A 26,055-nucleotide genomic window follows, 5' to 3' on the forward strand; every position below is an offset into this window, starting at 1 on the left:
TTCTACTTACTTAATACAAATGGCACCATTTGTATGTTATGAACAATTCTCTGTTCAGGACACCACAGAAATTAGCTTTTGTTTATGGTGATCCCACTGCACCAGCATTATAGATAGCACTATATGTTACAAAGTGGAAAGATACAATAACATTTTTTAAAATTACATTTCCATCATTTTTCTTTACAATTCACATGCTATTTTGCTGAAATGCCAAATCAAGCAATTCCACTCAAGACAAAGGTTAAAAGTAACTTCACCGAGACTAAAAATCTACATTAAAAATAATATCCTCACCCGTTTATTGTTGATTTCACCACTTAGCCTCGTTTTTTTTAACTCAGTATGAATACAATTTAATTGCAGAAAAAGTCACACACACAGCTCTATTTTTTCCACACACATACTGAACACATATTCAAAGTTTAATGTGTCTTGGTTTGCTCCTCTTGCCTCACTCAGAGTGTCCATTGCCACTGAGCCCAAGTCCATCTCTTAAATCAGACGAAACAGGGATGCAAAAATGTAGATTTCTCAGTGATGTTCTTCTCTGTCGTGCATTGTACTAGTGCATTCAAACAGTGTCAGAATTCAATCAGCTAAGCTGGGGGGGGATTATTACACAATACAGAAATATATTTTTACATGTATCTTAACATGCCATATGGCTGCTTGCCCTACTATAGTACAGTGCAATAAATACAAATATATTCACACTAGAAAAGGTTTAACTGCCATGATCTACATCTGGTTTATGAGTACAAATTCACCTAGTCAACAATATAACAAACTGAGCAGGAAAAAGTGGCATTGGCAGTAACAGTCTAGTACGAAACGCAAGGCTAGAAGCAAAGTGTTTTCAAGCTACAGAAAATTTGCAAGCTTCTAATATGAGGATGTAGGGCCCAATCCTGCAAGGTGCAGATTTGTGATCAGTAGATTGCAGCAGAACATGGGTTGTGTTTTCCCCCCAATTTAACAATGAATACTCTGACCGTTTATTTGGCTTTGCTAACCGTTTATAAATAACACACGATGTCTATTAAACTATACAGCAACATGACATTTATAGCCTAATCCTGAATACAAAGTTCAAAGAACATGACTACAAAGGCCAAAGAGCAAGTGTCATTGACTAAAAGCATTTCCACTTAGAACTCCATTTTATTGAATATTCTGTTACACAAACATTTCTTGATCACGAAAGCAAAAGGAACAGGATTCCCTATTCCACTCCATTCCAGTAGTAATTTATCCATACACCACTTTTATAAATTAGTGATGGAATTTAACAGTTAGCCCCTCAGGGCTATATATTTATATATTTTATATATATATACATATATATATATATATGCACATTTACTTTGAGTTCTATGTAAAAATTGAAAAAATGTTTGAAAGAAAACTCAGAATATATCACAGCTTTTTTTTTCCCAGGAAAAAAAATTAGTTTTATAACACTAGTCAACTTATCAAACTTTTTCGGAAGTATTTACTTTGAATTATGTACACATTACTGGAAATAAAACTTTTTCCACAAACATTCCCTAGGGTGACAGTTATCAACAGGATGACAGAAGAATAGCAGGATGAAAAATATTAAACATATTGAGGGGAGAAGAGGGAGGAGGTGATCCGTTTATGCTTTAAAAAGTCACCATATAATTAAGTACAAAAACCTGCATTGAATGGCAACTGCTGGTGTAGTAATTTGATCAGATATGGAGACCAAGAGTATAGTAAAGCTCTACGGTAATATTATTTCTGTAGCATTTCCACTCTGTATGTATATACTAAATGTTGGCAAAGTTTCTGTAGCATTAGCTTATACAAACACAGGAGTCCTCAGTCTGCTGCGTAAAATGGAACAAGTGTTTTTAATTCTTCTGAAATGCACCCGTAATTCAGAGTGTCACTTACAAACTGCATATTGAATCATTTCTTCAGAAAAATATCTGTTTGGCATCTCCAGGGCTCTGTTCCATTGGACAATAGGGGCATTTTAATCTAGAGACAAAGACAATGTGTTAGGATTGTTCTAATAAGACAGCCTACAGTGGAGCAGCAACTGCAATTTCTGGACATCTCAATTGTTTTGACACGTTGAAATAACAGAGCACTAGGCATTTACATTCATTATTATTTATATTATAATAGCACCTAGTTCTCAATTAAATTCCATAGGGTAGGCAGAAAAAGGAGACTAGATAGCCCTTTCTGCATAATGCTTTCCTAAGCGCCACTGAACAGATCCCTACCTATAAAGGGACCCTAGCCAGAGTTAGGATAATTATTTTAAAGATGTAGTTGCTACTTACCTTATTAGTCACACCTAGATTATTAAAAATGAAGAAGTTAGATTTTAAAATTCATTCTTTATCCTGCGTAGTTGCTTGCTGCATTTTGCTCATTTTGGACTATGAAATTAGACCGGTCACTTACAGTTAATGTCTAGACAGTTTCACGGACTGCCTTCAGTGTCATACAAGAGTATAATATACAGCCAACTCACATTGTTATTGTTCTAGTGCACCAACCATGCTATTCTGCTTTGAAGTCAGCCATCAGAATTTCAACTAGCTTCCACCCATTCTGCGTTTATGGAGTCTTCTCCCTCCCCAAACTCACTATTTTAACCTTAAAATTGGTCATGGCCCACACTTTGCTAAGAGCGAAAGAATGAGACTTACTTGCTGCCATTAAACATTTTATTCAGAGCGTCTCTTGATATAATATGACCACAGACCAGTTTCATAGGTGGATTATTATCTGTTGTTTGCTGACGAAGAATGGGACAGGCAAATATTGAGTGATACCAGCACTTTTTACCAAGGTCCACTTCAATCTGTATAAAAGAATACATTAATTAAAATCTCCATGTATCTTGCATAACTGCATTTCCAGCAGACAGTCATCACTACTCTATACAGGACCATTAAACACATTTCAGTACAACTTTAAGTACACCAGAATCACTTGTGCTGATGAGTGGGAAGCCTTCAGCCAGAAATATCTCAGAGTGATCTTAAATTAAACTGTTTTAGGTTTTTTAAAGCAGAGCATAGTGCTGGCACACCACTTGTAGGTACGCATTGTAGAACAAACCAGCATTGACAGGGAAATGGACCTGGAAATGAATGATCCCACAGGACTTATCTGTTCTAGGCAGAGATTTCCAAAGCTGGCGAAGGGATTTGATGACTAATTTCCATTAGAAATTAACTAGAACTGATTATCCACATTCCTAAAGTGCTTTTAAAACTCCCACCACTAACACGTATATGATTCACATCAAAAGTCATGTAACGTCTTGGGATCACTCGAGTCAGAAGCCAATGCAGAAGATACAAGTCCAGGCAAAAATTCCTCCACCGCTCCTCAGGCAGGAGGGTTGTATGATTTCAGGAAGAGACGAATGCAAAGACAGAGAGAGAAAAATGTGGCTCAGTAGTTTAGACAAAGGACTGGGGACTAGGAACTCCCAATTTCTAATCCTGGCTAACATTGGTGGTTCTGATTGAGTCATTTAACCTTGATATTACTTAACCTCTCAGGATCCTTGTATGTAAAATAACAACAATGCTTTCCATACCTTCAGCGCCTCACAGGGGCGTGGTGAAGATTGATTAGGCAGCGTTTGTGAAGTGTTTAGAATATGCAAGAAGCTATATAAGTACTATTAACTAATCCACATCTGCTGGATGATCCTTTGCTAAACCACTTTCTTTCCAGTGATTCTTTCAAGACTGGTCACCCACCTCAGACCAGATTCAACAGTCACACTTATAAAAAGCAATATCGGAGTGGTCCCAACAGACACATTGGTGCCACACATGGATCTTCATCACAACTACAGTCAAGAATGCGACGTCTGCTGCTGCCCAGCTCAATGCCTGAAAAGTTTTCTCCTTCTCAAAGCAGGAGCAGAGAGCCTTGAACAGTTCCATGGACATGGTCCCACGGATTTTGCTATGAACAAGCTCCTCCAGAAGTGTGTCTGTGGGTCCCAATTCAGTCCACCAATCATGCAACGATGCCACTCCTGGTCATTTCAAGCCCACCTAGTGTTGTGGCAACACTCCAGCAAGCTGTGGATGGAGCTCAGGCCTGGCTGAACAATGGTAATAGAACAATCTGATTTTTTTCCTCCCCATTTTTATGGCAGCATACACTCCTGGCTGTTTTAGCAGTTATACAGTTCACACTGACTTTTGGGGTGACGGAAAATCCATACACACTTTCAGTATAAGAGAAACTCAAAGGGCTTGCTCACTGTCCGAATCCTGGTCTGTCTGAAAGTACAGAACATACTCACCGGCAATTCATCTTTCTGGTTCCAAACTCCAGTGCACTGTCTTTGTTCGATCACAGCTTTGATATTAATTAAAGCTGGCAATGCTACACAACCTGCTGAAAAACTGCAGAATGCACAGAAATATTAGCACAGGATGCTGTTTTGAAATGAATATTTCTCATAGCTCTACTTCATTAGTAAGTTACTGGGGACAAAAGACTGTCATATTTCCTCAGTCTGTTCTTGCCTTCTCTATAACTACCCAACCAGTAAGACTGCAGGTTGCTGGGATTCTGGGTTCTGTTATGTACAACAAGCTGAAGGGTAACAATTTGAGCGGAGCACATCAATCATCTGATTTACTGTACCATTTGTTTTGGCCAAAATGTGATCTGAATGCAGCCTAAGGAGTTGTACATACATGGACCACAATCAGACCTTTAATAGTGTGTTAGTGTAACTTCAAGAGACCACAGATCTCACTACCTATGGTCCCTGGGATTAAGATGGAGATGGAGTCTCCACAGAATGGAGCTGAGGAAGGTAATGCAACCTGCTCTCTTTATAAAAAGGAGTACCTGTGGCATCTTAGAGACTAACAAATTTATTAGAGCATAAGCTTTCGTGGGCTACTTCTTCGGATGTGGGTTGTAGCCCACGAAAGCTTATGCTCTAATAAATTTGTTAGTCTCTAAGGTGCCACAAGTACTCCTGTTCTTTTTGAGGATACAGACTAACACGGCTGCTACCCTGAAACCATGCTCTCTTTATGTTGCAAATGTGGTCTTCAGCTGGGCTAAGATTGGGTGCTACGCAGAGTCTGTTCCAGGAGCTTCCTGTTACCCAAGTATATTCTATTCCTTTGCAGTACTCCACGAGGTTGCCACAATAAGTGTGGAAATGATTTTCGGCAAATTAACAGGAAAGTCTGAATATTTTGCACTGAGTACGTTTACCCCCTGCAACAAATTAACTGAGGACAGGACGGGGAGCCAAGAGTTCTAATCCCAGCTCTGCTACTGACGTGCTATGTTGCCTGGGCAAAGTCACGTCACTATTTGTGCCAGTTTTATCATCTGTGAAAATAATACTTGCTCCTTCACAGTAGCTTTGAGAGGTTTAGTTAATAAAATGCTTTTAGAACATTGCCTCTGGCAGGGTCGTCTGTGGGGACTACACCTGGAACCTCTGGATCTAAAAGCATGAGCCTGTAGCATCTGAGCTAAAGAAACAGATCCACTACCTCAGACACAGTAGCCAGTTCAAACCGTTATCTGTGCTCTAGCCAGTAGGGGGAGACAAAAAGCTACAGCATTAGCCTACATTACACTTGGAAGATTTATATTCTGCACAAACAAAAGCACCACCTCACTTAGTAGTCCTAAAAGAAAACCACTGTGAGGGATGTCAGAGAGCCTTCTGAAGACTAACAGTAGCTAAAAGAAATTGATTTAATACATGACAATTTATTTGGATTGCAGTAGTGCTTAAAGGGCCCGATTCAAAGCCCACTGAAGCCAATGGGAGTCTTTCCGCTGACTTCAACGGGTTTGGATCAGGCCCCGAGGGCCCCAATAAGATTGGATCCTCATTGTTGTAAGCCACTGAACAGCCGTAAAAAGAGAAATGGTCCTGCACCAAAATATTAGAAAATGAAATTTTGTAGGCAGGCTTTTATTTCAAACGGGTTTAATTTTTAAAGTATTTGCTACGTACGTGCAATAGCTACATTTTAGAGCAGTCTTATTTATGCCCTGAATGTCAATAACACATGCACAATCAAACATCACAATTCAATTGATTTCACTTTGGGCCCAAAACGGCTGTCTAATCAACACAAGTATCAATAAAAGGGAAGGGATTTTTCCACCTCAGTGGTAGCAACTCCTATACTTGTACTGATAATGAACTGTGCACATTACTCAGTCAATGCATGGGTCATTAAAATGTCAGTGTGTGACTATTAATTCGCTGGATATTGTTCCGGGAGGAAAAAAGATGGACTAAAAAATTCCTTAGCGCTCATTTTTACATCCACAAACTAAAATTAATCAATAAACGCTGCTACAGAAGGATGTAGATTCAGGCATACTTTTCCTTTCCATTCTGCTGCTCCTTTCCAATGCATGAGCCTGGCTCCAAAAGAAATGGGTCCACCGAAAATCACTTATTACTATTACTTGGAAGATATTAATGAAAGGTCTGTGAAATGTTGCTGTAATGAGTTTGTACCTCTTTAAAAGTGGTCAACTAAGCAGGAACGTAACTAACAGTCACAAGCAAGCAGATAATCACGAAAAAATTAGTGGCACTGCCATAGGATTGAGTCCACTGAAAGACAAAAACCATCTCTCTTTTCTCATCTAACCTCTAAAAGGAAAGTCAGGTACAGTGCATTTGGGGGACGTACAGCTCAAAGTCCGAGTGGTGGTTAATTCTTCACTATCTGGATAAAGGGTGGTTTACGATTTGACTGCTGTAGGCCACTATACTTGTAAAGAAAAATTAGATTTCTGTATTTTCAGTTAAACACAACGTTAATATTCACCACAGAGCTGGGAAACACCAGTTCCCATGAAAGTGCAAGATTTCCTCTTTGCAAAGCTTGAATTCCCATGAGTGGGTTGTAAATTTTACCAGCTGAAATCACATTCTAGCATATTTAGAAACAGAACCTCAACACAGAACCAATGCAAAGTGAGAAAACTGAATTAAAGATAACAAAATTGACTAAAAGTGTTAGCAAGTAGATAATTGGTTCAGGCTTTTTCATTTTTAAGTGTCAAGTTGTGGTACCAATTTTCACACACTTGTCCTAAGCTCAAGGGGGCTGGTTGCCACCTCATCTTTAATATGGGTGTGTAACCTACAGCATCTTAAGAATCCCAGCATACAATGTTCCACTTTGACCTGAATGGAAGGCCATTTGGCCACACTGCATGCTGGAATCTGCAGGCTTACAACTGGGTCTATTTAATGCACATTAGGCACGTCTCTTGCATGCCTGTCAAGTTAGCACTGCAGCCCGCAGCTGGGAATAGGTTAGGCACCCTAGCCTTCAAAACCTTTCAGTGGGAGATAGCATACCTAACACTCAGAGGTGATTCAACCGAGAGACCCAGCAGAGCACAGGCGTCCCTTGTAAAGATGTCACAGATGTCTGCCCACTGGTTTGCATCTAGTAGATGAACGTATGGAGAGTTCTCTATACCCTGTCTCAAGTACACCAGGCTGCCCATCAAAACCTGAATATCTGTGAAGGACAAAAAAGCAAATCTTTAGCTATTACATTTTACACTGCTTTATGTTATAATGGGAAGATTAGTCTGAGCTTTTCCCCTTTACACAGGAAAAAAAAACATAATTTTAATGTATACCGAGTCAACAATTATCAGTTGTGTTACAAGAGATTCAGAAATATACACACACTTCAATACAAAATATGGGTATGACCAGCATGGAATAGATATCTTTCTGTAACCAGAACAGACCGCAGTGCTATGGAATAGACTGCATTATTTTTGCACTTCTGCTATCACCTGCACTCTGCCCCCACCGACCTGCTTCTACCAGGTCTGCTTACAATGTGCCAAATGTCTGAGCAACTTTCAGATGTTAGGCTCTGATTATTTAGAAAGGCTATTACTAAAAATGTTACTTCTCCCCTACCAACAGGGTGTTTGGATCCTGGATGAGGTTGGAACACAGATTATTAGTCCAATGTCCAGCTTTAAGATCAGATGCCTCATAAACTACTCAGACAAATGATGCCGGAGCTGAAATTCCACTCTTCAACAGGATACGAATCTGTCTCTGACTCTGGCACAGCAGAAACACTAGGGTCATGGCACCTGGATTTATAGAAATATACGCTTCTTTTTTTAAGATCATTCGTTGAGATTTTTACATCTTCATACTAATTTCTCTCCCTGCCCATACAGCTGCACTCATGTTAATAGGGCAATCTCTCTATATAGGCAGTGGGATATGAAAAACTAGTACTGATGAAGTTTTCAAAGCTCCCTAACCCTTTTCTAAAGAAGTTCTTCTGTAAGCTTTGTGAAGAGACTATGTAGGAGAGAGAGAGAGAGAGAGAATGGGCCTGAAGTGTGGGCCTGGGGCAAGATCTGAGGCCTAAACCAGAGTCTGTGAACCAGAGTCTGGCCAGGCATTAAAGCAGATGCTTACAAGTTCACTTTCCAGCCCATGAACTTGGCAAAGTTGTTGCTAGTGTACTAGGCACTAGATATTTACATACATATATTCTAACTAGTACAGATACATCCCAGTCTAGTACAAGATAAGATGGTTTGACAAAACAATGAATAGGGATGTTTTGTCCAAGATATCAGGAACAAGGGGAGATAACAAACGGACGTCATGAAATGCGTAAGGTGGTTTTAACTGTGTGTTCCAATTCTTTGTTTCAGCCTAGAAATGTCAGGGTACTTTGCCGTACTCCTTTGTCCAGCCTAGGGGGCAGCAGAAAGTCCCACAGCTGACTGAGCTGAGTCCATTGTAACGAGCATACCTGTGTTAGTGTAACTGTAGACATTGATCCAGGGAGCTAATACCGTGCTTTGTGGACAATAAACCTGGCCGAGCGCCTTCACCCCCGAACCGTGCCTGTGGTCTTCCTTTATGAGTCTGCTGAACTAACATGCTGCACTATCTACTCATAACATTGAAGCTACAAGGACAGAAGCACTGGGCAGCCTAAACAGCGCTACTGAGGCAACGACATTCCAGCCTCCTGCACTTAGCCAGCGTGGTTAATACTACTGAGGTCTGCTGAACCAGCTATCTGTGCAGAACTGGACAGCACGCTGAAAGAACACACATACCCAAGCCACTGCCAACAACATAGACAGAGTATACAATGGTATGGAATTAAGCTTTTATTGGCTCTCGTTTGGGATGGCATGTTTAACTCACTCATGGCTTCCCAGCTTGTCGAGATATCAAGTCACCTGAATCTCGCGACAAAAAAACCCTTTATATTGTCACATACAGCTGGAATACCAGACGTCTGCCCAAACAGTATGTGTGTGTGTTTTTGTATACTTTACCCTGGCAATGTATCTATATTAGAGGAGACCTAAATAAAAAGCCCAACAACATTATAACCATAGTTTGAATATATTTGATTGTCACCTTTAAAAGATAAAAATAATTCAAGCTACCAGGATGCCGGGACAGTACTCCTGAACATGGGGGGGGGATTTACATTTCAAGTTGCGGTGACAAGTTTCAAGAGCATTAAGAGGATGGGCAAATAAAAGGTTCTGTGTTAGCTTGTTGGAACAAGCTAGCTACTTGTGAGAGATGCTGCAAAGCAAGGAGGAATCAGAGGAGTGGGAATGCAAGTGGGTGGGAGAGACGAGAGGGATAAAGAAGAGTGGAAGAGAGAAAAGCAAAATATCAGGTGAGTGACTTTAAAAAAGTCAATTGAATAATATATTTAGGTTGTCTCTCCTCCCAACCCTTCCCCAACAGTGGATAGACTGTCAGTATCAAGCCTGAACAATATCGCATTCTACTAGTTGTAGTCTATAAAGATTATACAAGCTTTAAACTAGGATGAAGGAAGTGTGAAAAGAAAGACAGATCGATACTTCAGATAAAGGAAGATACAGACAATCTCACTAACCCATGATTCTCACCCTCTCACTTTCTAGCTAGTGTGCTTAAAACTATTTTATGGCTGTAATTCCACCTTGGGGTTTCTGGAGAGCTGAATGCTTAACTCAACCTGCCCTTCACTTATTCAATGCTCTGTCGCCTATGTAAAGCTGCTCTTAGCTCATTATTCTTTGTGTTTATTAACAGTCAAGAGTTCGTTGTGGCATCACAACTTGCTCTTGAATATATTCTTATATTAAGAAAAGGCCTCCACATCTTCCCCTGGAAAAGTAAATAAGGGGCTTGACGAAACACAGCAATAGAATACAAAGGCAACTCAAACTGAATGCCAAGTACCGAATGTGTTACAAATTTAAAAACAACGAAAACTCACTCACCTTTCTGATGGTTTAGAGCAAACGGCTGAAAGTTTTTAGCATATTGCAATGCCTCTCTCTGATTTACTGTTCCACCCATCAATAAACTAATGAAATATAGCCTGTGTAGTTTAAATTCCAAGGAACTATTCTGGGCCATAAGCATTTCTCGGTTAGATACTGCCCACCTAAGGGAAATTGGAGAAAAAAAATCAGTTTCAGCCTACAACAGTGCAGAATTGTTAAAATTATAACTTTAATTTCAAGGAGCATCTCAGTAAGAATATGGCTCCGTATCCTGCACTTCCATTAGAATACTCAGTGCTCAGAGGATCTCAAAACATTTTACAAATAATTAAGCCTCACAGCTCAGACAAGGAATACATATAAATACAAAGGGGTCACTTAATCTACCACTTAAATGCCGCCACTTTTGGGGTTGAATAATGCAGCCCCATTTAACAGCACACAGTAACACTACCCAACAACCCAGGACAGGAAGTATACACCATATAGCAAGCTAAAACTATAGGAGTATAATTAAGCAGAATATAGAGCTGGAATTTAACCAAGACACTGAGATTAATATCCATATTGTATTGCTACAGGATCTTTAATAGCCACAAATTGTCAGGACCTCTATTTTAGATACAGGTTGAGTCTTTGGATGGTAAGAACATGGTGCCCCTCTCCACTCTCCAAGTGTCATCTACTGAATCACCACATTATGGATGTGCACCGGAGCAGTCTCCACTGGGAGTTCTTTACGACAGATCTTACTAACACCTGACATTTAAAAAAAATCTTTGTTTTAATAACTGAACTTTGTACTGATTATGCTATTATTGTATTTTCTCTGTTATCCTTCAGCTTGAACAATAAAAATAGCCTCGTTAATCTCCTTTTCCTCCTGCCACGCACTATCACAACACTGCAATGTTTTGAGTTGCAAATGCCACAGCAAAATGTTTACATACAAACCAAATAAAGTGTAATGGAACATTCTAAAGAGTTTCATGGAAACATTCATATTGTTTAGGTTTTATGGAACCTCATTTTGATGTTTTAAACACGGCTGGACCTAAACCAATCTGATCTTATCCCTTTAAGAAGCCTTTTAATAAAGCCCAAATTCTAGTAAGATCAGTCACACCTGTTTGTTATTAGTGGATATCTGCTTTTTATCTGGAGTACCATTAAGCTAGGAGAGCAGCTTTCCACCTTTCAGCAAGGAAGTGATGTAGTCAATAATGTCTTTTACAAGGAAGAGCTGGATTGGGGTCCAGGTGAAATTAACAATCCAAAAAAGCAAGGAAATGTATCACCCTACCACTCTACCATATCAAAAACACTTCAGTCGTTTAGTGAAAATCACCCAGGTAGGCAGGTCTTACATCTCCAAACAAGCAAATGTATACTTCCATTTTATTGCAATGAAAGAGTCACAATCCTGATTTAAGCATTGTGGGCTTGAAACCTGAACTGTTGACTTGAACTTTAAATGATGCCTGGTGGAAAATATAACCTTCATAATCAGCAGGGAGCCTAGAAATCCGTTTGCCACGGAAAAATGCAGAATTTGCATTTTTACAGAGAATCTTTAGTTTTTCCATTTTGTGAAAAAATAAAAACATATACAGTGGAACCCCACCGGGGCCAGATTTGGATAATCAAAAATTTGGAGAATCAGGAGAATTGGTGAAGAGTTTTCTATCCCCTATTTTAAGTTGGCAGTGGGGAGGCTTGGGTGGTCAGGCTCGGGTGGAGAGAGCTCGGGTGGTCAGCCCCAGTCGGCAGGGCTGACAACTAGAGCCCCAGCCATCCAGGGTTGACAGCCCGAGCCCACCACTGTCAGCCCAGGTGGCTGGTGGTTCAGGTAATATGGAGAGCCGGATAAGGGAGGCTCAAATAAACAGGGTTATACTGTATGGAATAGAGACATGGAAGCATTGGTATACGTAAGAAATACACATTACAATTCTATTAATTTTATTACAGTGCTTGATGGCACTGGTAGGCTTTGAACTTGCTTAAATATTGTAAATATATCAATAAAACATAGAATCCCAGGGTTGGAAGGGACCTTAAGAGGCCATCTAGTCTTGCTCAAAGCAGGACTAATCCCCAGACAGATTTTTGCCCCAGATCCCTAAATGGCCCCCTCAAGGACTGAACTCACAACCCTGGGTTTAGCAGGCCAATGCTCAAACCATTGAGCTATCCCTCCCCCCAACACTGTGTTCAATTGATACCTATATATACTGTGGTTAGGGAAACTAAAGTTCAGCATTTCATTTTAATCATGAAAAAATGCGGATTTTTATGCTTTTATTTTATTTTTTTTTTAATCGGTAAATTTGGGGTTTTTTAATCATGGAAAACTAGGATTCCTGACTAGATGCTTGAATTTCAGCAGTGCAGTGTAAGTCTCAGACAGTTCAACCCAACCAAGTCTGTCAGCATTGTATCTCCACTAGGTGGCTAATGTCACTGAAGAATGTATCAACAGAACTTCTCAACCAGGAAGCTAGTATCATTAAAATACCGTCCGTGGTACAGTCCTGGTCAGCTGACTATTGCCACTTAAGGTCTGTCCCTTACTAGGAAACAAGTTCCAGCAAATGTCATCCACAGAGTGATTAAGTGGCTCCTAAGTAGGAAAGTGTGTTCAGCAAACCCTGCAACTAGAATCACAGAATCATAGAATCGTAGGACTGGAAGGACACTGATAGGTTATCTAGTCCAGTCCCCGGCACTCAAGGCAGGACTAAGTATTATCTAGACCATCCTTGACAGGTGTTTGTCCAACCTGCTCTTAAAAATCTCCAATGATGGAGATTCCACAACCTCCCTAGGCAATTTATTCCAGTGCTTAACCACCCTGACAGGAAGTTTTTCCTAATGGCCAACATTAACTGCCCTTGCTTCAGTTTAAGCCCATTGCCTCTTGTCCTATCCTCAGAGGTTAACGAGAACAATTTATGTCCCTCCTCCTTATAACCACCTTTTGTGTAATTGAAAACTGTTTTGTCTCCTCACACTCTTCTCCAGACTAAACAGACCCGATTTTTTTAATCTTCCCCCATAGGTCATGTTTTCTAGACCTTTGATCATTTTTGTTGCTCTTCTCTAGACTTTCTCCAACTTGTCCACATCTTTCCTGAAATATGACACTCAGAACTGGACCCAATACTCCAGTTGAGGCCTAATCAGCGTGGAATAGAGCAGAAGAATTACTTCTCATGTCTTGCTTACAATTTTCCTGCTAATACATCCCTGAATGATGTTTCGTTTTTTTGCAACAGTGTTACACTGTTGACTCAGATTTAGCTTGTGATCCACTATTGCCCCCAGATCTGCAGTATTCCTTCCTAGGCACTCATTTCCCGTTTTATACATATGCAACTGATTGTTCCTTCCTAAGTGGAGTACTATGCGTTTGTCTTTGTTGAATTTCAACCTATTTACTTCAGACCATTTCTCCAGTTTGTAGATCATTTTGACTAATGTCACAATCAGAGACAGCAGCACAGGACATTCTGTTCTTATTAAAAATATTCCTGCCAAAGCAACAAGTGACACTCATTTGTTAACTAAGTTCAAGTTCAACCCCCATATACGCTCTACCAAGCTTTGAAATGAAGCATTAGTCACTGCACTGTCTGCCCTCCCGAAGAAGGCTGATACTTCTTTCAGAACAATACTTGCTTTTCTACATATTCACTTTTATGATTCAAATCTAGCTGAACATTTATTTCTATACAGTACATAATTAAAAACAACCTTCAAAGTCGAGCTTCATTCTCACCTAATCTTTATATCGCTGTAGTGCTCAGAGACCCCCGTCAATATCAGGACGCTGCTGTGCACAGGGCAGTACAGATACATAGGAAAACAAATCCACTCCCTGAAGAAGTTACAATCGAAAGCCTAGATCCTGTAAGCTGTTCTGCAGAAGTGAACCCCTACACCCGCACAGAGACCCACTGAAATTAATGGGGCTCCACAGAGGCACAGGGATCCATCTGGAAAGGACCTACTGCCTCAACCTAGCATCAGACTGAACGAGCAAACCTCTTTGGCTGTGCAGAGCTCTTTTGAAGTCAGTGGGGTTCTACACAAGTGCAGGAATCTCAGGGGTTAGAATGTAGGATCAGGGCTGAGTAGGCTACCTGCTCAAGCTGAGTGAAATGTACAAAAAATAAATAAACAGCATAATTGTAAAAAAAAAAAAAAAAAAAAAAAAAAGTAAACTAGATATAAATGTTAGCCCACGTATTACTAATCTTAGAATTTTAAAGTTGTATAGCTTTTATATTTAATAATCTAAAGGGTAATCAGTAACACAGATAGATCTCTCTGTTTCATAAACTTCCACCACTCTGTCTGGGCACATGAACTTTAATTGAAAGTGTTCCATTTTAAAAAATTGCTTCACTTTAAAAAACAAATGGCCAGCGATTATCTTTAGGTGGTTGGTTTTTCGTTTGTTTGTTTTCGGGCGGTGAGCAGTTGTGTAACTAACCAAACACTGTATCTTCCCCTGCCTGACTAACGGTGCCGTAATTAACAGTTCTTTCCCTGCTTCCCCCTTTACGCTCCATCGACATCAGCAGCACAGCCCTGGGAGCAGGTCAGCCAAGTACTTGACCCTGCCATTTAAACACTTCTTTTAAAGCTATATGTAATGTTGACAGCCTTGTCTGCCTGTTTGTTGGCTTCTCACACAAACACTGCCATGCCTCCTGCATGGATCGAACCTTCCTGAGCTCACCCCCCAGGCCTCTACCCTTTCCAAACTCCGTTCCCTCCTGAATAGGGTGACCAGATGTCCCGGTTTTATAGGGACAGTCCTGATTTTTTGATCTTTTTCTTATATAGGCTCCTATTACCCCCCACCCCCTGTCCCGATTTTTCACATTTGCTGTCTGGTCACCCTACTCCTGAAGCTCCACTTTTGCTGCGGCACCCATGGGAAACTAGCTCACTAATAATCTCAAGTTTGAGGAGTAATTGGGAATGGCTTATAGTACCTCTTTATTCGTTCAGAACACTGTTCACATAACTTTTTATAATCAAGATGTGATTAACCACCACCTTATATGCTGCACTACTTTCTTCTACCCCCTGTCTTTGGAATATGAAATCCTTGGAGAAAAGACCATGCCTTCCCTCCTGTTTGGCAAGTGCTTAGCACATTGTGGGAGTTACCAGAAATAAACAAGTAGCAATGAGCGAGGCACGGGGTATTTCCTGGAAATGTGTAGCTAGCTGGAAGCAAGAGGACTTGCTGCCCTGAGGTGCAGATGACAGTCATTAATAGCAATCAGCAGTCAATCTCCAGGTAATGCCCTTCACTAAGGTTGTGCTACTATTATAACTACAAGAAATAGGTGTATGTAAATGGCAGGTGATGCCGTTTCAATTGGTACATCCAGGTCATCGTTAGATTATTAATGCCCTGTAATTATCTAGTTCAGTGGCACTGAACCAGCTCAACATTCCATTCACCTTAGCATATTCAATGAGTAATTATTTATGCTGCCCTCCTCATGTTCTATAGAAAGATTTCAGTACTCGGTGTATGTGGAGTAATGCCTTAAACTTCACAGCGTCAGTGCATTTAACTTTTAAGCCAATTTCATTATCCTAGATTCTCAAGGTAAGACTATAAGACTAGTAGTTACAAGTGAACACAAGTGTCAAGGGAAAAATGTCTTTGCCCATATGAAAATTACTTCACTGAACAATGAAGGAAATTGGATGCAATAAAATATGAAGGATTTCTGTTTGCTTTGCTCTACTGTTTCTAGTAATACAGAATAAATATCACAGGCTACCAAAGATGTATTTTAACAACTCTATCTTTAATTTGTCTAGATTAATTTATGAGAGAGAAGCTAAAGTTAAGTTACATAGAATTTGATGCACACTGAGAACTGGACTCAAGTGCCAAAATCTCTTTCAAGGTTGCATGCTTTACTGCAAGCTGTAGAGCACATCCTAATCAGTTATCCAGGGTCTGGAAAGGTAGAAAACATAGTGTAATCCACAAGAGGGGATTTTTCATCATCTTGCCTTTTTTTTTTTTTTTTTAAATCTTCCACTTCCCCTTATAGGTCTAATGGGAGAAAAGCCTACTAAATCCAAGTATATCATAACCTGAAGTTCAACAACATATGCTAGATGGCCTTTCCTTGCACATCAGACACCATTCTCCACTGGCTCTTGCCACTGGGAGAAAGGATAACTTTGTCTAAGAGCAGGACTTCACCTGCCATCCATCTTCCCAATCTGACCTCAGGTGAACCAGGGACTCTACCTGCCTGAGGAAAAAGCAAAACTCTAGTGTGAAGCTAACACCACCACTTGCTTATCACTACCAGCCCATGAAGAGCACCTATCCTTCAAACCACCTGCTCCTCCATCCTCCTGCTTTTCCCTTCTCGTGTGATCTCTCTGATCTGTGTTTGATTGGCAAAACTGACAAAATGAATGGCTTTGAAAATGATCCTGCAGGGCCCTGAGCACCTTCCGCCCCCATTAAAGTCAATGGGAACAGGGGGTGCACAGCCACGAGGTACTTAGCACTCTCTACTTTTAGACCCTTTTTAAGTAAGTGACAGTGTTTCGTTGTAACCTAGGTAACATTTCATTGTTTAAGGCATACAACTGTTTCTGTAACTGATAGTTTTTCCTGCAAGCTTAAATTAATAACAGGATTATACCATGTGTAGTTCAAATTAAGCATTCGACCAGGAGAAAGAACCTGGAAGGTCAGCACTAACCATGGGGGGAAAAGACCACAGAATAACATCTAAACCTCTTATAAACTATGACCCCCTCCTTAAAGTGTATTGAAGTCAATGCCAAGATTTCCACCACTCTTTGGATTTTCACTTAAAATATTCAAATAAAGAAAACTGAGCAACTCACTCTAATGCGGGTCTCAAAACTCTAACTTTTAATGCTTCCAATATTCGATTTAACTCCACAAATGGTTCTTTTTGACTTTGGTCTATAGAAAGACCAGATTCCTGAAAAACAAAGTCACACCTTTTAGTTACCAGAAAAATGGCCAGAAAAAGTCTACAAAGTAGTATCTCATTTTTGAAATGATTTACACTTTAATATTAATACTCCAGTTGAGAGTGTCAGTTAACAAAATTTAAGATGCTTATCTGGGGAATAATTTCTACTTCTTGGTAACATTAAACGTCCTGAGCTATGGTTACCTGACAGAGCTCCTCAGCGACATCCAGCATTCCTTGTCGGAAAAAATGTTCTACCATCACCTCATTGAGAATTCGCTGGCTGTCAGCTTGCCAGCAGCCATCTATCCCCACGCTGCTGATGTCGGAGTCAAAATTCTGAAACGTACAAATTAACATTTAATAGGCTGGAACAAGTAACTCCATGTAATTATTCTTTAATTAGGCAGAGACACCTATGTCTACACTCTGATGCTTTTTGCTTGTTACTCAGCTGCCCTCAATTACCTCCCATTCTAAGAGAAACATGCTTCGTTATCCTTTGTGTGCAGTAAGAAGAAATCCTTGGCTTGCTTGGAATCTGTAATTTATCCAATATAAGGAATGATGCTAGCAAATTACAAGTCTAATTAGTTAATAAAAGGATTTCCAGCCCATGACATGTCCTCACAGAGAAGTGTCAGCAGAGGAGACTTTTCCATATCTTCTAATCTGTCCCTCCACTGTCTCCCCCCTATCTATTTGAGAAACTCTAGAACCCTGGGTCAACCTGTTGTCAGGTGCTAGAACCTTGCATAAAGGTGCTACTGAGTTAACAGGTGGATCATTAGCTCCAACTGAGATATCAGAAAGACTATAGTATCTCTCTTGATAGAGAGAAATTAAGAGTATAGAAGCTGTCCTGCAGGGAAAGCTTAACCTGAGGCTGAAGTATGTTTTGTTGTTTTAGTTAACAATGAAGCCAAATCACAGAAAAGGGGGACATTTGGACTATAAACACTGGGCAGATACGCTGTTTAGAGTAAAGTGGGAACATCACAAGCTTATTCTACCCAATTTAAACTACTCATCTTTGCTTTCAACTACAGCTCCCCTTCACTTGCCAATGATGCCCAGGGTCTAACTGATCTCTATATTTGGGGTCAGGAAGGAATTTCCCCCCAGGTCAGATTGGCAGAGACCGTTGGAGTTTTTTGCCTTCCTCTGCAGCATCGGGCACAGCTCACTTACTGGTTTGAACTAGAGTAAATGGGGGATTCTCTGTAACTTGAAGTCTTTAAATCAATATTTGAGGATTTCAGTAACTCAGCTAGAGATTATGGACCTATTGCCGGAGGGAGTGGGTCAGGTGACCTGTGACGTGCAGGTCAGATTAGATGATCATGATGGTCCCTTCTGGCCTTAAAGTCTATGAATCTATGCCAGCTTCACTGTTCCCTTTATTTCCTGCACCAAATCCCATCTTCACGCCTTTTTCCCTGCTGCCCCCTACATGTGGAACAACCTCCTTCGCTCAGTGCATAAGGCTTCAAACATCTCCTTCCGAGTTTAAAGACACAATCATTGATGAGGAACAAAAACAGTAGCCCTAAGTCAACCAACTTCTTCTCCACCTCATTATAAGAGGGGAGACATGGAGTGATACAGAAAGCTCAATATTAAAAATATAAAAGCTATGACCATTCACAGGCTGTCTCACATTTAACAAGAGTTTTGTCTTAGTGTCTTAATTTGTAAACTCCTTGAGGTATAGATGGTCTTTTTTTTTTGCATGTCTTGAACAGCCCTGAGCACCTTAGAGCTTAATAATAATAATCTTCATATCTGAAACAATCCTGTGAACCATGCAAGGTTCATCTCCATCACCGATCCTGATGACAATTTCCCAGGCACATTGGGACTAGACAGATGGAACCCATTACAGCTGTGATATTTAATAAGCATTCAGGAGTTTGGTCTATCGGGGAGGAATGCACCGCTACAAATAAGTACTCAGACAGGTCCAATTCTGCTTAGGCTTCTGCTAAAGAACCTTATAGTAACAGTGGTTCTTCAAGACTACTTGTCCATGTGGATTCCACTCTTTGTGAACATGCACCACATGCACGCAAGGTAAGATTTGTCTAACCTGTAATGTCTATTAGGGTTGTACTTATGCTCTAGATGTCCTCATGTCCTCCCAAACCAAATGCCATAAAGAGTGGAGCAGGTCAAACCATCCTTCAGTTCCTTTGCCAATACAGAATTCATGAGGAGTAGGACTTCACAGTAGTGAGGAAGGATGGTGGGTCATAGAAACCATGTGGACAACACAACTCAAAGAACCACAGTTACTGTAGGGAAGTCATTGCTGTTTCTTCTTCAAGTAATTGTCCACATGGATTCCACTCTTGGTGACTAATACACAGTTATCTGTTTGCCCGGAGGTAGGTAGTAGGAGTCCTACTTAAACGACTGTGGGACAGCCCTACCAAAGAAGGCATCCCTCTAATGTGGCTGGGTGGATTTAATCAGGCTAATTCATAATATGTCCTTTTACTCAGATAATCTGAGACGACATTGCCTGACCTGTAACCCTCTCTGCAGAGGACACGAATCGTCTAGATGTGTTCCTGAATGGTTTTGTCCTGTCAGTGTAAAAACGCAGAGCTTTTACTGCTGCAAGTGTGTGAAGATTAGCTTCTCTCAAGGTTAAGTGAGGCTTGGGGAAGAGAACTGGGAGACAAATGAACTGGTTTATATGGAATTCTGAAACAACCTTGGGAAAGAACTTGGGATGAGGCCTGAGCATGACCATGTGAAACATTGTATAAGGGGGATCCACCCTGAGGGCCTGAAGCTCCCCTACCCTTTGAGCTGATGTAATGGCTACAAAAAACGCAGTCTTCATTGGTAGGTGGTATAGGGCAGGGGTTCTCAATCTTTTTCTTTCTGAGCCCCCTACCCCACCCCACCATGCTATAAAAACTCCACAGCCCGCCTGTGCCACAACAACTGGTTTTCTGCATATAAAAGCCAGGGCCAGCATTAGGGGGTAGCAAGCAGGGCAATTAACTGGAGCCCCACGCCACAGGGGCCCCCGTGAAGCTAAGTTGCTCAGGCTTTGGCTTCAGCCCTGACTGGTGGGGCCCAGACTTCAGCCCTATTCGGTGGGGCTTCGGCATTCTGCCCTGGGTTCCAGCAAGTCTAATGCTGGCCCTGCTTGGAGGACCCCCTGAAACCTGCTCACAACTCCCTAGGGGACGCCAGGCCCCTGGTTGAGAACCACTTATATAGGGAACAGGTTGCTAAGGGCTTAAGTGGGGGGGACCCATCAACTCTGATAATACTATAGTGAGATTCCAAATGGGAGAAGGCTCCTGAACCAGGAGAAAAATAATAAATTAGACCTTCAATTAATCAAGCCACTATAAGTAAGAACTTTCAGTATGATCCTGGACAGGAGCAGATATTGCTGCTAGATGGACCCTTACCAAGCCAATAGAAAGCCAAGATTGTTTCAGGGCTAAAAATAGTATTGCTGTAGTGGGTGTTGTCAAGGAAGGCAGCAGTGCTGAGATACCCAAATAGAAAACCTCTTCGTAAGTCTGTCTTTCCTGCTTTGGAGGATAATGTTCCGAACTTCAGCTCAACAGCTTCTTTCAGTGGACATCATCCAGCCAGCATCCAAGCTGTCAGTTGTAATGAAGCTAGGTCCAGGTGTAAAATCTGACCATTGTTCTGCCACACTATATTAGGCACTGCACGGTAAAGTGATCGGGTGCTGTGCGCTGAGGGCATAGGAGGGGGAGGAGGAGGGTGTACCTCAGTCCCAGTGTTCAGGAAGTGAGAAAGGCATCAACAGTGAGCCTGGACTAGATCCCCTTTGGAACAGAACACATGGCATGTCTTGTTCTGGTCTGCGATAAATAGGTCTATTTTGACTTGTGAAACCCATTCTGTAAACACTGGGTCCTTGACTGACCAGTTGTGGTTATTAGGGAACCGTCTGCTGAGGTGCTCGGCTAGCAAGTTCTGAATGCCTGGCAGACACAGGTGAGTGGTGTGATATGGTGAAAAATACACCAACGCCGAAGTTGAACAACTTCCTGACAGAGTGGAGAAGACCTGGCTCCTCATGGTCTGATGACATAGTGCATAGCCATGGGGTCAGCACTTGGATAATGGATCCCTGGAGTAAAAAGCCGAAATGCTCTGCATGCTAGAATGATGACTGTGACCCTAGGACGTATATGTGCAGATAAGTTTCCTGAGGGGACCACAGGCCCTGAGTACAAAGATGGTTTATGTGAGTTCCCCATCCCTGAGTAGAGGTATCTGTCACCACAGACTTGGTAGGTAGAGGTATAGAGAAAGGTACTCTGTTCTGCACCAGATGAGGGTCTTTCCACCAGAGAGAGGACTTCTTGTGGGACCATAACCATCATGTCTGTGTGGTTCGAGGTGGGTAAATACACCCATTTTAGCCACCCTTTTATGGAGCACAGGTGAAGTCTGGCACATTGCGTTACAGAGGTACATGAGGCCATGTGTCCCATTAGCTACTGACTTGCAGGAATTGGGTTACATATCACATGGTACCCAGTAAGACCAAAGTTCGTAAGCATATGGGTAATGGACCCATGGAGGAGGATGCTGGGAGCCTGATCTCTATGAGATTCGTGCCTTTTCCTACTGAGAACAGTTCCTGGAATACCTCTTGGATTCCCATTGTGACCCCATGGAGGTGAGTGGGAGATGAGTCCCTACTGTGCACTGACAGAGAGGATGAGGAGTACAGAGATAGGGCAACACTTTCAGATGTACAAGGACACTAATGATCCCTCTACTCAAATAGGGGATGGAGTTGGTACCACTCCAATATAGAGGATTTGGTGACCAATGGTCTAGCCAGCACCCCTTTCAATCTCTCCAAAAGTGACTCTAGTACTAGACTCACAGCTAAATCACTCAGTACCATATATGTTCTAGGTACCAGTAGGGACAAAGCGCCAGAAGCCAGAGGAATAGCAGTCTGCAGGTATAGGGGGTACCACAAGCATCTATTTAGCAGCTGATCCCAAGAGACCTTGGTCGGACCAATGGCTGCCCTTCAAGTGGTTAGTCTGAGGAGAGTCAGACCCACGCTAACTTTTTGTCTGGACCTTGTAGGCAGCAGGGAGGGTGACCTACACTTTGGCTCGACTCTGGAGAGGTGCTCCTTCCTGCCCCTTTCCAAAGCTGTCATCACAGGTATTGAAGTTGACGACTGGGGTCTCTAAGTCGATGTTGCCCTGGAGCTCAAGGTTGAATCACGGCTCACCGCAGCGCTCCTCAGAAAGGAACAAGCCTTCACTAGGTCCTTCTCTCCATGCGTGAAGAGGTCTTCATGGAGCACTGAAGAAGAAATAATCATAGATGGGTTTTCCCAGGCCTTTTGAATCCACTTGGAAAATGAGTGGCAGATGGAACAGCACTCTGGGATATGCCCCTCACCATCATTTAGAGGCACAGCAGCCGCCCAAGAAGGGAAAGTTTTGAATGCTGGGGATTTTGCTTCTGCTATGATGGCTAGAGCTCTTGTACAAGGGGGTCCCAAGCCTATTAAGTGATATGGAGGGGGGATTTTTTGCCAATGGGTAAAATAGATCTACATTAACAACACTAACTAACTAACCATTAGGACAGTGTTTATAGGAAACAGGAAAGCAAGTTGGCACTGTAGTGGTTCTGTCTCACTGCCATGGGTGGTAAGAAGGAACTGAGGGACAGCTGGGTCCACTCTGCTCTTTATACCCTCAGGTGGGATTGTGCATGAGGGGAGGATACCTTGGGTGCAGGTGTGGCCCCAACAGACATTGCTGGCCAAAAGACTCTAACCTCAGGCACATGCACACCAAGAATGGAATCCATGTGGACAATCACTCAAAGAAGAACCTTTAGTTCATACCGAATGGGGTCAGAGGCTTACAGGTACTAGTATAGCACTCATAATGGAATGCCAGGCTTATATTTACCTGCACTCTGTCCCTTTAAGGCTGTGCCCTCTCCCTTTAAGGGTTTGGAGTTCTGCTGATGAGGTTAAAGTGAACACAGTGGGGAAGCAAGATGAGATCCCAGGAGAATTGCTGTTGTCCTTCAGTGAGATTGAGCATGTACAAGCTGTGTTTGTTTGGGGGGTTGTGGATATTATGTTTAATAAAACCCTACTTTTAAAACCGTTCCTGGTCTGGGAGTGTAACACTAGTATAGTCATTCCTATACTAGGAGTACTTGTGGCACCTTAGAGACTAACAAATTTATTAGAGCATAAGCTTTCGTGGACTACAGCCCACTTCTTCGGATACATCCGAAGAAGTGGGCTGTAGTCCACGAAAGCTTATGCTCTAATAAATTTGTTAGTCTCTAAGGTGCCACAAGTACGCCTGTTCTTCTTTTTGCGGATACAGACTAACACAGCTGCTACTCTGAAATCTGACTCCTATACTATTATCTCATCTCATTTGCCTACTCACTCCCATGTTAGTAACTACATGCATATCCTCAACTTCCTCACCTTTTAGCTATTTTAATTACTGTTAAGGCAACACTTAGTTTTGAAATAACATCTGGTCCATAAACCTTGCAACTCTTTTCAAAGCTACTTAGTGCTGTATGTATCTGGTTATTCTGTCAGATAGCTATAACTCCCTGAAACCAGGCTGATTATGTTGTGGTTTCAAGTGATGTGCTAGAACATGGTGATGTCAGTGCCTGAAGTAATTCTGCTGGCCCTTATCCTAATTCTCTCCTCCATTCTTTGAGGAATCCTGTCTTCATTTTTTATTCCTGTTTCCACAGGTTTACAGATGTCTCTGGTATTTCACGTAAATTAGCGATTTCTGTAGTATTTTGTCACAGTTACTGGGATTTCGAGACCCTGCAGTGAATCTTTTGTGCTTATCAGAAGCAATTACAGATACCACAATGAGTGCTTACTCCATGTAGAACAAAACATTGCTTGCCCTTTGTTTACATTTTTCATAGCGATCACGTAAGTATTATATTTTAGTGATCAGGCATTTCTCAATGCTGCTATCTAGATGAGTGAACGTGCTCCATCTTCAGTTCAATATAATTTCTGACGTGGTGTTTAATAAGGATCCAAGAGTCGGGCTTATTAGAAAAGGCCCAGAATTTGTATTAATTACATGAGCACTTATATTATCTGACCCTGCTCGGGCTTCTGGAAACATTATTCATACTCAGCATGCTCGGAGGCGTAACCAACGTAATAACAGTTGCTTTCAAATTAGTAACTTGAAAAAAACATCCTAACAACAGCCAGAATAGTAAACCTAGGACAAAGAAATGTAGAAGATGATGTGGTGACTATACCAAAGCCGTATCGTAAAAAAAATATTACTGATATTGATGAAATTTGGAAGAAACTTCAAAAAAGAGCAAGAAAAAAAAATATATAAGGTGACATTGTCAGGTAAAAATATCACTTTAAACAGATTACTGACCTTCCCTATGTTATTAGTGGTACCTAAGACTATTAAAAGTGAAATGTTTAAGATCTAGTTTATTTTTCACAATTGTCCTGTTAATTATTACCTTTTGTAATTTTCTCACTTTTGAATGGACATAAAAGCGAGACTAGTAATAACTAGTCTATTTCACCATCCATTTAATTTCCTGGTTCATAATAGAATATTTGGGTTGTAAAGAATGGATCCTTTAATAGCTCGCATAACTGTAGTATCTGAACATCACACCAAGGGAATATTTATTTTTAAAATGTGTGTCCGCCCCCCAGACCCCCCCATCCCCTGGACTAATTTTGTTTCATGGAAAATTTTCCAGACATCTTAGTTAAAGCTTGTTTCCCCAAAACTTACATTGGGGTGAAATTTGATCTAACCGTATGCCTTTAAGGACAAGGTTTAGAGAAGGTATGGAAGAATTGGATGGAGCCAGCAGTTCCTCCACCTCATTCTCCTGATGACAGTCTCACCTCAAAACACCAGCACGGGTATCTAACTACTAACGAGATGGAAACGGATAGGATGTGAGCTTCTACTATTCACATCCCAATCATGATCAGCCGGTGTCAAACCATTCAAGAGTATTGTTTTACATTCAACAGGTAGAAATCACTGGCCAACCACTGCAAACAGCTTGTTGGATGATAACAATGTGTCCCTAGGTGTCCCTAGCCTCTGTCTGTCAGAGGGTGGAGATGGATGGCAGGAGAGAGAGATCACCTGATCATTGCCTGTTAGGTTCACACCCTCTGGGGCACCTGGCATTGGCCACTGTCGGTAGACAGGACACTGGGCTAGATGGACCTTTGGTCTGACCCGGTACGGCCTTTCTTATGTTCTTATTCTGATCCTGGGAGGGGAGCAGAGAAACTATATTAAGATTAAATTTGGCTGTAATCATTCCCTTCCAAGGAAGCAACAGCCCTTTGTAATAAGGAGTAACTTTCACAGATGTGGAACCTGGGAATCTTGAATAGTTGATATGGAAACAAAGGGTTTGGTTAGTTAAAAATCTTGGTTAGGTAATACTAATACTTCATGAGAAAATTTGAAGTTCCTCTTCAGTTGTTATGATAATGAGCCTGTGATCTCAGCGAGAACCCTACTGAGTAAATCTAGTAAATGTGTCCAGCTCATTAATATTGAGTTGCATAAACAAAAGACTGGCCAACGGAAATATCATGCGTAGGCCCCTCCCTTTCATTACACAGGAAATGAAACATTTAATCTCAACTCACTACGGACTCATTGCACATCAA

At 41.3% G+C, this 26,055-nt stretch overlaps 1 protein-coding gene across 1 annotated transcript in view; it reads right to left on the bottom strand.

The window, feature by feature from the left end:
- Positions 1 to 274: 274 nt before the first annotated feature.
- RMND5A (required for meiotic nuclear division 5 homolog A) overlaps positions 275 to 26,055 on the bottom strand; it is a 39,250-nt gene continuing 13,469 nt past the window's right edge. Inside the window, exons 3-9 of the mRNA XM_054030209.1 lie at positions 17,532 to 17,666; positions 17,233 to 17,333; positions 10,318 to 10,484; positions 7,385 to 7,550; positions 4,319 to 4,421; positions 2,694 to 2,848; positions 275 to 2,010 (exon numbers count right to left, since the gene is read on the bottom strand). Of these exons, the coding sequence (XP_053886184.1) occupies positions 1,947 to 2,010; positions 2,694 to 2,848; positions 4,319 to 4,421; positions 7,385 to 7,550; positions 10,318 to 10,484; positions 17,233 to 17,333; positions 17,532 to 17,666 (891 nt within the window). The 3' untranslated portion in view covers positions 275 to 1,946. The remainder of the gene's footprint in view (positions 2,011 to 2,693; positions 2,849 to 4,318; positions 4,422 to 7,384; positions 7,551 to 10,317; positions 10,485 to 17,232; positions 17,334 to 17,531; positions 17,667 to 26,055) is intronic.

The sequence above is a fragment of the Malaclemys terrapin genome, chromosome 5 (genome assembly GCF_027887155.1).
Source record: "Malaclemys terrapin pileata isolate rMalTer1 chromosome 5, rMalTer1.hap1, whole genome shotgun sequence".
Taxonomy (NCBI): Eukaryota; Metazoa; Chordata; order Testudines; family Emydidae; genus Malaclemys; species Malaclemys terrapin.